At 45.9% G+C, this 13,132-nt stretch overlaps 1 protein-coding gene across 1 annotated transcript in view; it reads left to right on the forward strand.

Annotated features, from left to right (window-relative positions):
- Positions 1-8,690, forward strand: part of NCKAP5L (NCK associated protein 5 like) — a 28,740-nt gene extending 20,050 nt beyond the window's left edge. Inside the window, exons 9-13 of the mRNA XM_032208523.1 lie at positions 1,818-1,980; positions 2,084-2,162; positions 4,166-4,483; positions 5,198-5,337; positions 7,050-8,690. Coding sequence (XP_032064414.1) covers positions 1,818-1,980; positions 2,084-2,162; positions 4,166-4,483; positions 5,198-5,337; positions 7,050-7,286 — 937 coding nt within the window. The 3' untranslated portion in view covers positions 7,287-8,690. The remainder of the gene's footprint in view (positions 1-1,817; positions 1,981-2,083; positions 2,163-4,165; positions 4,484-5,197; positions 5,338-7,049) is intronic.
- Positions 8,691-13,132: the final 4,442 nt, after the last annotated feature.

Consider the following 13,132-nt stretch of genomic DNA (forward strand, 5'->3'; position numbering starts at 1 on the left):
TTTGTTTCTCGCTAACTCTGGGATCCAAATTTGCATAGAACTGAAGATTTCTGGTTGGGATCAAGAGTGGAGCCAGTGAGGGGGGTAAGAGCGTAATGAATAGCTGTACAGATTGAGTGAAACTCTTTAAAGGGGACAACACCCACCCACCCCCACTTTTTAATCTTGTTAAGACTTCACCAGATGTTGGCCATTTGTTCCCAAGCTTTTTTTTCACATTCCCAAAGAGCTAAAATGTCCCCCCCACCTTCTTTGTTTTTAAATAAAAATTATCACCCTCAAGATTACTAACAGGATCCCAGATTCTGGATGTCTTTGACAAAGTCTGATATAACCAGAGTTAATTTTTTTTGCCTCTGATGGATTGAGAGATGGACTACAGAAGTGATACTTTGAGCTCTGCAAGCCATGTACTGAAAGCAGGCAAATCCTCTAGATCAGGGGTGTCAAGCTCGAAGCACGTGGGTCGGATCCAGCCCATGGGGTGCTTAGATCCGGCCCATAGGGCTGCGCTGGAAACAGTGAAGGTGCCTCTGCTAGCGAAAACGGAACTCAGGAGGACTGTGCGCGGCCCTCCCATGCTCCATTTTCAGCCGCAACAGCTCCTGCAAACCTCTGCCAGCCAATACAGAGCTCCGTTTTGGCTGCTGGAAGGCTGCAGGAGGTTGTCGCAGCTGAAAACGGGGCCTCGGGGGGGGGGTGTGTGTGACCCACGGGCTCTGTTTTTGCTGACGGAGGGCTAGCAAAACAAACTAAAAAGAAACCAAAAGGAGAAATGCTTCTCCTTTTGCATTTTGAGCATCCAAGAAGGGACAAGAAAGGAGAAAGGGAAAGAAAAGGAAAGATGAGAAAAGAACAAGGAAGGAAAAAGAAGGAAAGAGGGGAAGGAAGAAGAAAGGAGAAAGAAGAGGGAAGAGGGAGGGAGGGAGGAAGGAAGATTATAATGAGAGGGAGGGAGGATCAGAGGAAAGTCTTGCCTTAGCACTTGGCCACCAGCAGCCCTGCTGCCCTTTTGCCATCCCCTTATTCCCTCTTCCTGACTTCTCTTGGTGGTCTCCCATCCTATCAATGAGGATGCTTTGGTTACAAAGCCGGGTCTCCTTGCTTGGAGAGGGAGTGGGCCTCCCTCTCCCACCCCCACCATGAGCAACCTTACAAAGGAGAGCGAGCACAGCAGCAGCAGAGGAGGAGATAAGCACAACTGGGCATCCCCTTGGGGAAGCGGGGCTGGGCTGGGCTGGGCTGTTCTAAGCTGTGGGGTCCTAGTGCTCTGGTTGTTTGAGGGCCGGGCTGGGCGCTTGCCCTCCTCTGCCTAGGGCTCTGCACAGCTTGCGCCACCATCTGGGGGTCCTTCTTGTGGCCTGAGAGGGACAGCGAGGCTGCTCTGAAGGACAAGGGTTTGGCATGCTCCCTGGTCTCACCTTCCTCCACTGGAGAGAATGGGGCCCCCGCCAGTCCCCTCCCCCCCCAACGTGAATGAGGAAGAGCTTGCAACGCCTCCTGGCCACACCCTCCCTCCCCAAGGTCAAATACAAACCCGATGCAGCCCTCAATGAAATCGAGGTTGACACCCCTGCTTTTAGATGTTTTGCAATTTTACTTCTCACCAATCCAAGCTAGCAAGGGCAGAGGGCGGGGCTTATGGAAGTTGTAGTTGAAGACAGTGTGAAGGACATCCATTCTCCTGCTCTTGCGACAGTACTTAGAGAGGGTCCCACGTCTCTTTTCTGCGTGGAGACCCTACAGATCTTGCAAAACGGGCTAAAGGATTGAAAGAAGGAGGAGCTTCGGGGTACTGACCTCCACTGCTCTTGCAGGGTGGATGGGAAAGAGGCCCCGTGTGAGACTCATCTGGAGCAGAAGAATGAGCTACAGGGCCTGCAAAGAGGCCTGCGTGATGCCAAAGACCCCCGCCTTATCCGGCCACCACGCAATGGCATTGTTGGGCACCTCCATGCCTGTCCGGAGGCTCCAGATAAGGTGAGCTCTCGGGTGAAGGGTGGTGGGGGAAGCAACCTGAAGCCCCTCGTCCATGCCTCAGCTGCCAGAGGACTCATCCTCGTCTCCTTTGTCTCCCTTGTAGCTTCACGAAGCTGCCTTGCGGGAGGATCTGCCATCTGACGACAGCTTGGCTGAACTGGTGACCTCCCAGCACTTTGCCGGTGAGCTCCAAGGAAAGCGGAAGGGATAGGCTGGAGCTGGCAAAAGAGCTGTTATTTCAACTTAGCAGCTAGCATAGGATGGGCTAATCTTTCGGGGGCCTGTACTGTTGAAATGCAGTTTAAAAAAAAAAAACACCACCACCAGGTTTATTTCTTCCACAAGGAGAATGAAGTCCTGTCAAGGATATTCCCATGATTCCACACAAGCTTCCATGAATTGTACTCCCATGTTTACACAGGAAATTACTACCACAGAGAATTGCTTCCTAGAAAGGAAATGCATATCCTATCTGTAGCGGGGTCTGGTGGCTTTGTTCCAATTATGAGATGATTAAAAAGGGGGGTGAGAATTTTTTTCCCCCTATGTAATGCAGTCTCTGCCACTTCATATCCTTTGAACTGAATTACAGAACTGTAATTCAGAACTATAGAATACTAATCGGTATTGATCACGCTGATGGAGAATTATGGGAATTTTCCCATAATTCTCCATCAGCGTGATCAATACCAATGATACCAGAGAATCCTGGGAGTCATTTAGATGTTGACAGAACGTTAGACATTGGATTTAAAAAGCACAATAATTTAGGTAATGCTTGCTGACATCCCATTCCTCACAGAGCATAGATGTGGAAGAAAATCAGGTTTTTGTGTAAATAATGTTGGAAATCCCCTTTCCTGGATTTTCTTCCCAATTGTGGAAAGAGGACAGAAGAAAGTAGGTGGGGACGTATGCACTGCTGAACATTAGACAAGGCAATGAGGACACTATAATTAACATGTTGTGATGGAGGATCAGCAACATTTGCCCACAATTCTACCACCTGCAAACTCACCTACATGGTGGGCTGCTGAAATCTATTTTAAAAAAAAAAATCAAAAACTTTCCATATCTCTGGGAGCAGGAGGGAGCTCCTTCACTATTTAGAATTTTTTTTTAACTTCTTAATTTTTAAAATGTTTATTTTTTATTGTGGGAAAATCACATGGCCAATGCCTTGTGTCTTAAAAGATGGCTGGTCGTTGAATTACATCTCTGTCTTCTGCTTTGCTTTTCCGCTAAGGCAGAGGTCCCCAACCCCTGGCCACACAAGTGGCAGGCTCACATGAAAATCCATCCCCTTTTCTTCCCACCTCCCCCCCCCCCCCACGGCCTCCCCCATTGCTGGTCTGGAACTGGACAGGTTGGGACTTTTGCTCTAAGGCAGTGGTTCTCAACCTTCCCAATGCCGCAACCCTTTAATATAGTTCCTCATGTTGTGGTAACCCCCAACCATAAAATTGGTGTCTTGTTCCTAAGACCATCGAAAATATGTGTTTTCCGATGGTCTTAGGTGACTCCTGTGAAAGGGTCGTTCGACCCCCAAAGGGGTCTCCACTCACAGGCAGGTGTATTTTCATGAAAGCAAAAGTTTGGCTTTCTAAACATAAATTCCAACTCTTATCATCTCTGGCCATTGACCATGAAACCTGGAGCTAAATATTTGGACAGTTCCATGCTACTCATTCACTCATATAATGGCCCCCAATATATACTGCTGAGTAGGTCAGGGAGATGGATTTCTGGAGGAGGTGTAGACTTTGGCTTCATCTCTCCTCATGCAGGTAGTCCTCGACTTACAACAGTTCATTTAGTGACTCTTCAAAGTTACAATGGCACTGGGGAAAAAAGTGACTTCTGACCGTTTTTTACACTTATGACCGTTGTAGCATCCCCATGGTCACATGATCAAAATTCAGGTGCTTGGCAAACTGCAGTGTACCGGGGTCACGTGATCAGCTTTTGTGACCTTCTGACAAGCAAAAAGCAATGGGAAATCCAGATTCACTTAACAGTCATGTTATGAACTTAGCAAAATGCAATGATTCACTTAACAACTCTGCAAGAAAAATCGTAAAATGGGGCAAACTTGCTTAAACGTTTCACTTGAACAACATAAATTTTGGGCTCAATTGTGGTCGTAACTCAAGGACTACCTGTAGTTTCTGGTTTATGTCCGCAGTGTGTAGCTCCTTGACACGGACTCTGGACAGTGGCATTGGCACATTCCCCCCTCCTGACTACTGCAGTGGGATGCCCTGCAAGAGTGTCCCGAAACTGAGACCTCGGTTGGATCCTCCACCAGCAGGACCTCTCCCACCTAGAGGTCCCCCACCTGTCACCAGAGTGCCCCGCAAAGCCCGAACGCTGGAAAGGGAGGTGCCAAGCGCAGAGGACCTGATGGGGCCTAGCAAGCACCAAAGCATGCCAGCTTTCCATGGCATCTTAACCAGTGCAGAGCCGGCCCTCAGCCGCCATGATCGCAGAGGCTGCCTGCAAGGTTTGTACCATTTGAAAGAGATCTAACCAAAGAAGCTACGTATTGTCCTCTTTTTCTGAAACCCGTATATATGTACACACATACTCCACAAGCAGACGTTTTGCTAGTGTGCCTTTACCAGTGGCGCTCAACCGATTTCATTATATTGTTCTCCAATTTTTAAAGGGATCTTTTGGCTTAAATTGTTAGCCAAGTAGTTTCAGGGTTAGGGTTAGAAGGACTATAAGCTGGTCAAAGGGACGCAGGTTACAATTCTGATTTAGAGGGATCCATAGCTTTTCTTCTGCGACCCAATTTTCTAGGAATGGAACTTAAAAGGCCAGACAGTCCTATGCAATGAAAAGAATCAGCTAGATGTTGATTTGTGTATTTCTAAGATACTGAAGTATGAAAAAAACAGAAGGAAGACTCTTAAGTCGTTCTGTCCTTAACTAATAGAAAAACCAGGATGTTCACCCTACTTTCTGAATATTTGTCACCAATTTGTGCAGGTCATTTCAGCAGGAATGTACAATGTCATTTGGAATCCTATTCCTGAGGCGGATCAAATATCATAAAATGTAAACCTATTATTTTAAAAAATAATTCATTCAGCATTTAAAAGATGCAAAGCGTTCACCCGGTCTGATCCAGACTCGCAGTGTTTCTGTTGTGTTGTCCCAAAGCAGTTGGTCTCAGCTCACTGGTAATGACTTCCTGATTTTTCCTACACAGATCTCTGCAGCGAAGCCAGCAATCCACGGCGTATCCAACATGGCAAGAACTGGACTTTCCCTAATGCCAAAGCATCAGCGGGCATGGATCCCTTTCTCTGCTCTTCTGACAGGCTGGAAGAGTTCCATGGCTCTGCAATGGTAGGGGTCAGGGATGAGTTTGGGGGGGGGGGGGGAGAAGGAAGGCAGCAGGCAGACAGATGCCACACTGCAAAACAGAGATATTTCAGACAGCAGTTGGTTTACCAAGGGCTTGTGAAGCTAAGAATCACTGTAGTAGCTTTTGATGTTATCCACAAGGGAGCATGAAGATAGTAACCAGCACTGACAGATTTGTTGTTAAGTAACTCACAGACAGCTTTGTTTTCCTGAGTGGTTCTAGTCATGCTAGACATCTTTGCAAAATCACGCAGTAGGTGATGCTATAGGGAGCAGTTATCAACGGCATCTCCTTCCTCTTTGTCTCAAAGCAATGGCTCCGCTTTCAGCTTTTAGGGCAGAAGAAGGAGCAAGTTCACGACGAGACGAGGCTCTTTAACATGCAAACAGAATACGAAATCCATAAATGAATGTTAAGTATGTTACCAACCATGAGTTCTATATAAAAATGTGAGATAACAACCTAATCGCAATACAATACGTAAACAATTAGACTGTTTTGGCTGCTGTGTTAGTTTCTAGGTTTTCCAGGAACTGAAGAGATGGAGAGGTTCCTCAATTAACTTCGGTAATTGGAATGAGATTTTTTCCGTGGCTAAAAGCTGCAATCATCATGTGCAGTGTCATGTGTCCTTGCTGCTAGTTCCCGGTTAGCATTGTTCAGTGAATCACCGCAGGTTGCTAAACAAGGACCTCAAGTGATCACCACTTTTGGACTTCCTGCTGGCCTTCCCATTGACTTTGCTTGTGGGAAGCCAATGGGGAAGGTCGCAAATTGTGATCATGGGGTCATGGGACACCGCAATAGTTGGAAATCTGGGCCGGTTGCTGAGCAACTAGATCACCACTGTGTGACTGTGAGGGCACTGAGCCGGCCAAAGCTTTGAAGACTGGTCGTTAAGTACCACACGTTCACCAACTGTCCCAAGTTCAAGTGATTGGTGAAAGAGTGATTGTTAAATGAGGTAAATGAAAAAAAAAAGGAACTACCGTATTTTTCAGAGTATATGATGCACCCTTTTCCCTTAAATAAAGAGGCTGAAATGGTGCATCTTATACACTGAATACAGCATTTTTTTTGCCTCCCGAAACCCTGCCCCTTCACCAAAATGGCCGTGCGTAGGCTTTAGGAGACTTCCAGAGTGCTCCTGGGGGCTAGAGACGGCAAAAATGAGCGAAAAACGTACCATTTTTTGCTCAATTCTTCCCATCCCCAGGAGCACTCTATAAGCCTCCTAAAGTCTATACATGCCCTTTTTTTTTTACCAAAAAATGGGCCATTTTTGCTCATTTGGGGGGGCACCCCCCCCCCCCGAACACTCTACAAGCCTCCTAAAGGCTATTCATGCCCACTTTTGGGAGAAAAAAAACCAGTCTGTTTTTGCAAAAAACGGGCCATTTTGGGGAGGCTTGCAGAGTGCAAAAACTTTTTTTTTTTAATTTGCCTCTTCAAAATCTTGGTGCACCTTATACTCCGATGCATCTTATACTCTGAAAAATACTGTAATTCCCCTCCCCCCCCCATTGTGTTGAAAATACAAAACGCAGTTGTGGAGCTCCTCCTTGCCCTCTTGGCCACACCTCACGTGGCTCTCAATAGCTGTAAAACAGAAATAGAGCAAAATCAAAACCAGGGTGGTCAGTCTCCCCGGCTATCTTCTATTGAGTAGAGTTCTATCTTTTTGCTTCTGTAGGGCTCGGCTTGCAATGTAGTCGAGAGAAGACGGGCATCCTCAGAAGGACCTCAGGCCTCCCCGGCTTTCAGCACCAGCAGCAGCCGAACCCCCAGTGCTTCTGACGTGGGTGAAGAGGGCAGCACAGAAGCCTGTTCCAGGGATATGGGTCCAGAGGGCCAGCCGGGCCTGGAGAACTCGGAGTCCCTCAGTGACTCTCTCTATGACAGCTTGTCCTCCTGTGGCAGTCAGGGCTGAGAGCATCTTGAGGAAGAACGAGGGCATTGACTTCCTGGGTTGACACACTGCCACATGCTCCTGCCTGGTGCTTTCAGGGCCCAGCTCTTGCCCACAGGATCCTGCTCGATTCTTCTAAACCAAATCATGGCCTGCACCAGAACATAACGTGTCTTCCACACCAGCTCCCTGTCCATTCTTAAGCAGGGAGATGGGACTTCTTCAGCAGGGCGCCACCTGACTTGCCTATTAAAAAAAAGAGACAGAAAGGGAAGAGAAGGTGGGCAGGATGGAAAGTGGTTGCGGGCATCTCCATCCGGTTGAATGGCATTGATCAACTTTGGGGTTGTGTCATTTTGCACATTTAAGTAGGTATCCCCGTTGGTGAAAGCACTGCGGATGGGAGGGAGTCCAATTGGTCTTGTTGGTCCATTATTCAACTAGGTGGACTCGCTGTGGAGGAAAAATATAACAGAGGATTGTTGTGGGTTCCCGGGTACCCTAAGCAGAGAGTATATTCCCTTGAAGGGTAAGTGATTCCAATTCACAGTTTGCACCAGCAAAACACTCTCTTGCCCTGACCTCCCTTTTGCAGGCTGGGAGGGGTGTGCTAATTATGATGCCCTTGCCAGGGGAAGATTTTTTCTCCCATCCTTGTATCTATCCAAACTGCCCTATTTTACCTCAGTGGCAGTGCAGTGCTTGCCTTAGCAAATTACCGAAGCCCTTCCTTCCACCTCTTGACAAAAAAAAAAAAAGCATGTGAGATTTTGCCAAAACCAGGACTCCCGTCCATCGGGAAAGAGGAGTGAAGTGGGCCTTCCATCCATTTCTTTCATTCAAGCATGTGGCTGCCTGGGGGTGGGCTGGGGGCACCAAACTGATGTCTAGGGGGTGTGGATGCTTTGACGAGAAGAGCCCCTCTTGACAAGCATCATAATTGTGAGTAGGTTCGCTTTTCTCTCATTGTATTTCATCAAATGGTCCCTCCTTTCCTTCCTTGTTCCCAAATCCAGTTGAAGGAACAAGAACCTCAGAGCTACTGTATGTCTGGGTTAGATAGTTTGGGTCTTCACTCCTTGCCCCCTTTCTGTGTAACTTTTTTTTTTAATTAAGAAACATTTAAGTTATTAATGTTGCTGATCTGGTTTCTGTGCAGCTCAGCTGCTTTCTCCCCCATCCTTGTTTCTATGGGGAGCTGTGTTGGTTCCCTAGATGGTGCTATTTTGCTGTGCACAGGCCTCCCCCCTCTCCTGATGAGTCTTTCTTTTTGTTGTCTTTTTTTTTTTACTTCGATATATTTTAAAATATTAAGATGTCTTTGGCTCCTTTTTTATTTATATAAGTTATTGTGAAATGAGGCTGTCTGTTGTCTTGAATCTCCTAAAAATAAAGGGGTTTAAAAAAAAAAGAGGAATGTGTGCCTGAAATACTTGGGCGTTTGGAATGAATTTGCAGAGGCTACTCATGATTTATGATAGACCTGAGCAGATCTGAAGAGCAACATGTGATGGTGCACGCATATGGCACCGCTTGGAGAACGCATGAAGCCGAATGCATCTTTTCCTAGGATTACATGCCAGTTGTGTGGGACAGCTGTGAAAGCCAAGGAAAATGGGCTGCTTTAAACCAGCGCTCACCAACTGATGGTCCGTGAAAAATTTTTGGTGGTCTGCAGAAATTTTTTTTGCATTTTTTATATTGCACTAAATCAGGGGTCATCAAACTACGGCCCCTGGGACGGATACGTGCAATGAACATTTGTGTTGCTGCAGAGAGCCTTCCCCCTTCGGGGTCTTTTTGTGCAGATTGGGGGGGGGGAGAGAAATTTCAGCTTGGGGCTTGCTTCAGCCTCCTGGTGCGGGGCTTTGGGCGAAGGCTGGAGGAAAGTGCCGCTGGTGGCAAAGAATCCGAGGGCCTTGTTCCACTGGGACTGTATCATGGCCTGTAGCTGGCTTTCCACTCCTTGCACATATGTGCTAGTCATTTCTGACTCTAGGGGGCGGTGCTCATTTCCATTTCAAAGCCAAAGAGCCAGCGCTGTTCGGAGTAATCTCTGTGGTCATGTGGCCAGTATGACTAAACACCAAAGGCGCACAGAACGCTGTTTCGTTCCCACCAGACGGTTCCTATTTCTCTACTTGCATTTTTACGTGCTTTCGAACTTCTAGGTTGACAGAAGCTGGGACAAGTAATGGGAGCTCACTCCGTTACACGGTACTAGGGATTCGAACCTCCAAACTGCCGACCTTTCTGATCGGCAGTCAACTGTTATTTACAGGTAACAATTGCACTTTTATATATACTTACCTAACGTGAATGTGATTCAAATACATAGATACTAATTTCTAATATATCTTATATAACTCATTCTTTTCCACCTGTGTTTTGTATAAAGGGGTTCCATATTACATTGGGCTTGTCCATACAAAGTCTGCAAATGATATCAGCTCTTCAATTCATTGAGTCAAAAAGGCCATACATTTATCTTCCCAATGCTGCAGTATCAATCGGCAACATTGGAAATAGTTTTTGGCCATCGGGGGGGGAAAAAGGCAGGGAGAATCCATTTGCATTAACCACTGTCCGATTCCATGCCTAGGTATGTAATTCAAGGAAATAGTATCCACTCAAAATGTTAGCTTTAGTCACAGTCATATTTACACAGTGTGAGCTTAACTTTCCTTACACTCCTCAGTGCATGCTTTCAGTGATGATTGAATCGAAATCAGAAATGGAACAGTTATGCCTTAAGACAAGGAACTAGGATTTTCCCAACAGGAGGGAAACTGGAATCTATCTTGTATTCAGGCTTCACCACATTACTAGATTAGCTGGGGATCTCCCAGGTTTCTGAAAACAAGGTTTTTTTGGCATAATTGGAAATGCTAGGAATTGAATCCAGAATCTTTTCTAGGTAGGTTGTATGTTTTACTCTTGCAGTATGGCGTTCTGTGTAGTTCATGGGCATGGATAGAAATAGGCAACCTGCCTGTTTAAAGTACTTGAGCCACCGGCTTCCTACTGACCTAGGCTAATTGCAGAGATGTTGACATTTGACCTAGATCAGAGTTTTGTAATTAGCTTAAGTTTGCAGAAGGCAGATTTCACTGGAAGGGGAATAGAAGAAAGCTTGGCTTACATCCAGGGACTCAACAGGAGTCCTACAAAAGCTTAAAGCTTCCAGTGAAGGCATCAAAAAGAAGCTTGGCTTAATGGCATTATTGTCGGAGTGGCCAAAGGCCTCCCCCCCCCCCTTGCTTCCGTGGCTCTGGCTTTCCGCAGATCCTTGGCACCGCCTAGTGCTCTAAAGTGTGAATAGCATTGTTGCATTGCACAGCCCTTGCATCACCATCCAGTAAATGCCAGCTTGGTGACCAAGGTTGCAAGCAGGTTGGTTTCCTTTGGAGACCATTTCAGCAACAGAGTTAATAGCAGTGAGGTTTGAGCAGAGCAGGACTCTTGAGGGGAAAATTGGGAGGGAGACCTGCACTCTTGTCCTCTATTACATCACCTCTGATTTGACTGCCTGGCTCATTCTTGGTAGGTTCTTGGGGTGCTGAAAGCCTCTAAAATATTTAATTTTGCTAGACACTTTTTCATTATTAACACGCAAAGGGGCGGGAATTGGAAAGCAACCTGGAGAGAGGTTTCTAGCCATCACGTCCTAAAACAAACAATTGAAAGAACGGGGTATATTTAGCCTTGAAAAGATGAAGGGCAAGGTAAGGAAGGAGTTCAGCTCCTTGTGGATAGCTACCCCTGCAGAAAACAGCACCAGACCTCTGCTTTCTGTGCCCGAGAGGGAACAATACAATTAGTAAGCTCATTTGAGAACTACGCACAAATATAAGTGGGTAGCACTGTGGTCAGGGCAACCTCAGGCAAGCCTCTCCCTGCCTTGCCTGTCATAGTAGGTGGAAGGATTTGGGTTAGCTTAGCACATCATGAGAAAGGTGGGGCTGGATGAATCAAAAGTTGGAATTAAGATTGCCGGAAGAGATATCAACAACTTCAGATATGCAGATGATACCACTCTTAAGGGCAGAAAGTGAAGAGGAACTAAAGAGCCTCTTGATGCAGGTGAAGAGAGTGCAAAGATTGGCTTGAAATGCAACATTAAGAAAACTAAGATCATGGCATCTGGCCCTCTCAATTCCTGGCAAATAGATGGGGAAGAAATGGAGGTAGTGACAGATTTTATTTTCCTGGGCTCCAAGATCACCGTAGATAGAGAATGCAGCCAAGAAATTAAAAGATGCTTGCTCTTGGGGAGGAAAGCTGTGGCAAAGCTAGACAGCTTACTAAAAAGCAGAGACATCACCCTGCCAACAAAAGTGCATCCAGTCAAAGCTATGCTTTTCCCAGTTGCAATGTATGGCTTTGAAGGTTGGACCATAAAAACGGCTGAGGGCCAATGAATTGAGGCCTTTGAACTCTGGTGCTGGAGAAGACTCCTGCTAGTCCCTTGGACTGCAAGGCAATCAAACCAGTCAGTTCTAGAGGAGATCAATCCTGGCTACGCTTTAGAAGGCCAGATCCCGAAGATGAAACTCAAATACTTTGGCCACCTAATGAGAAGGAAGGATTCACTGGAGAAGAGCCTAATGCTGGAAAAGATTGAGGGCAAAAGAAGAAGGGAACGACAGAGAATGGGGTGGCTGGGTGGAGTCACTGAAGCATAGGCGGGTGATTAAATGGACTCCGGGGATGGTACAGGACTGCGGTGGTGGGAAAATATCATGGTTCTCTATTCACACTGACTTGGGAGCTGAGGTGGCTATTGCGTCTGCTAGGGAACTGAATCCATTTCTTCCTTCCGTCACCTCCACTTGGTGTGAGGGGCAGGAAACCAGGAAATTGCCACAAAGAAATAACTGGCTCATAAGATGCAAACAAAACCTTCTTGACACCCATAATTATTCATTTTTCTAATTTCGATACAGGTAATCTTCAACTTACAATAGCTCACTTAGCGACTGTTCAAAGTTACAACACAATGAAAAAAGGGACTTGTGACCTTTTTCACAGGTACGACCTTTGCAGCATCCCCATGGTCATGTGATCGAAATTCACATTCTTGGCAACTGGTTTATACTTATGACCGTTGCTGTGTCCCAAGGTCTTTTGTGACTTCTGAGAAGCAAAGTCAATGTGGAAAACAGAGTCCTCTTCACTGTGGCAAGAAAATTTGTAAAATGGGCAAAACTCTTAAATGTCTCTCTTTAACAGAGATTAAGAGGACTACCTGTACCAGTATAGACCTGCTAATTCCAGTTGGGGTTGTTGTTTTTTTTTGTCCTTTAATGTTTCCCTTTTCTATAATCAGTGTTTTTCTAGTGCAGAAAAAATGAGATTTGTAAGACCTATTTCCACATGCTTCACCACATGGATCTTGTTCTGCAATTACTCATCCAATGAGACAGACCCAATATTGGATTTGGTCGCAGTGCTTAGCTTTATCTCACAGGTTTCTATAGCATGCTTTGTCTCCATTACTGAGATGTAGCTACTAGCTAGCTACTTCAAAGTAGACAGCATTAGGAAACCAAAATCGTGTAGGCCAGAGCAGCTTTTATTATAAAATGTTGAAAGCTGCCCAGAGTTGCCTCTTAATGAGATGGGTGGACAAAAAAATAAGAATAAAGCTTTAGTAACAGCAGCTTTCAAACGTGTTTTCCCCTCCCTCAATTTCCTTTTCCCTCTACACTACCCATTTGAAGAGATGCAGTTATAGTCAAGAGGCCTCAACAGAGATAGGTCAATTAGTTGGATCCAAGTTTACTCATTGAAATTAGACAATTTTAGAAATCAGAAAGTTCCCACCAGTGGCCTAATTATAACCTCAAGAACCAGAAAGAGAATCC

This window comes from Thamnophis elegans, chromosome 2, assembly GCF_009769535.1.
Source record: "Thamnophis elegans isolate rThaEle1 chromosome 2, rThaEle1.pri, whole genome shotgun sequence".
NCBI classification, from domain to species: Eukaryota; Metazoa; Chordata; class Lepidosauria; order Squamata; family Colubridae; genus Thamnophis; species Thamnophis elegans.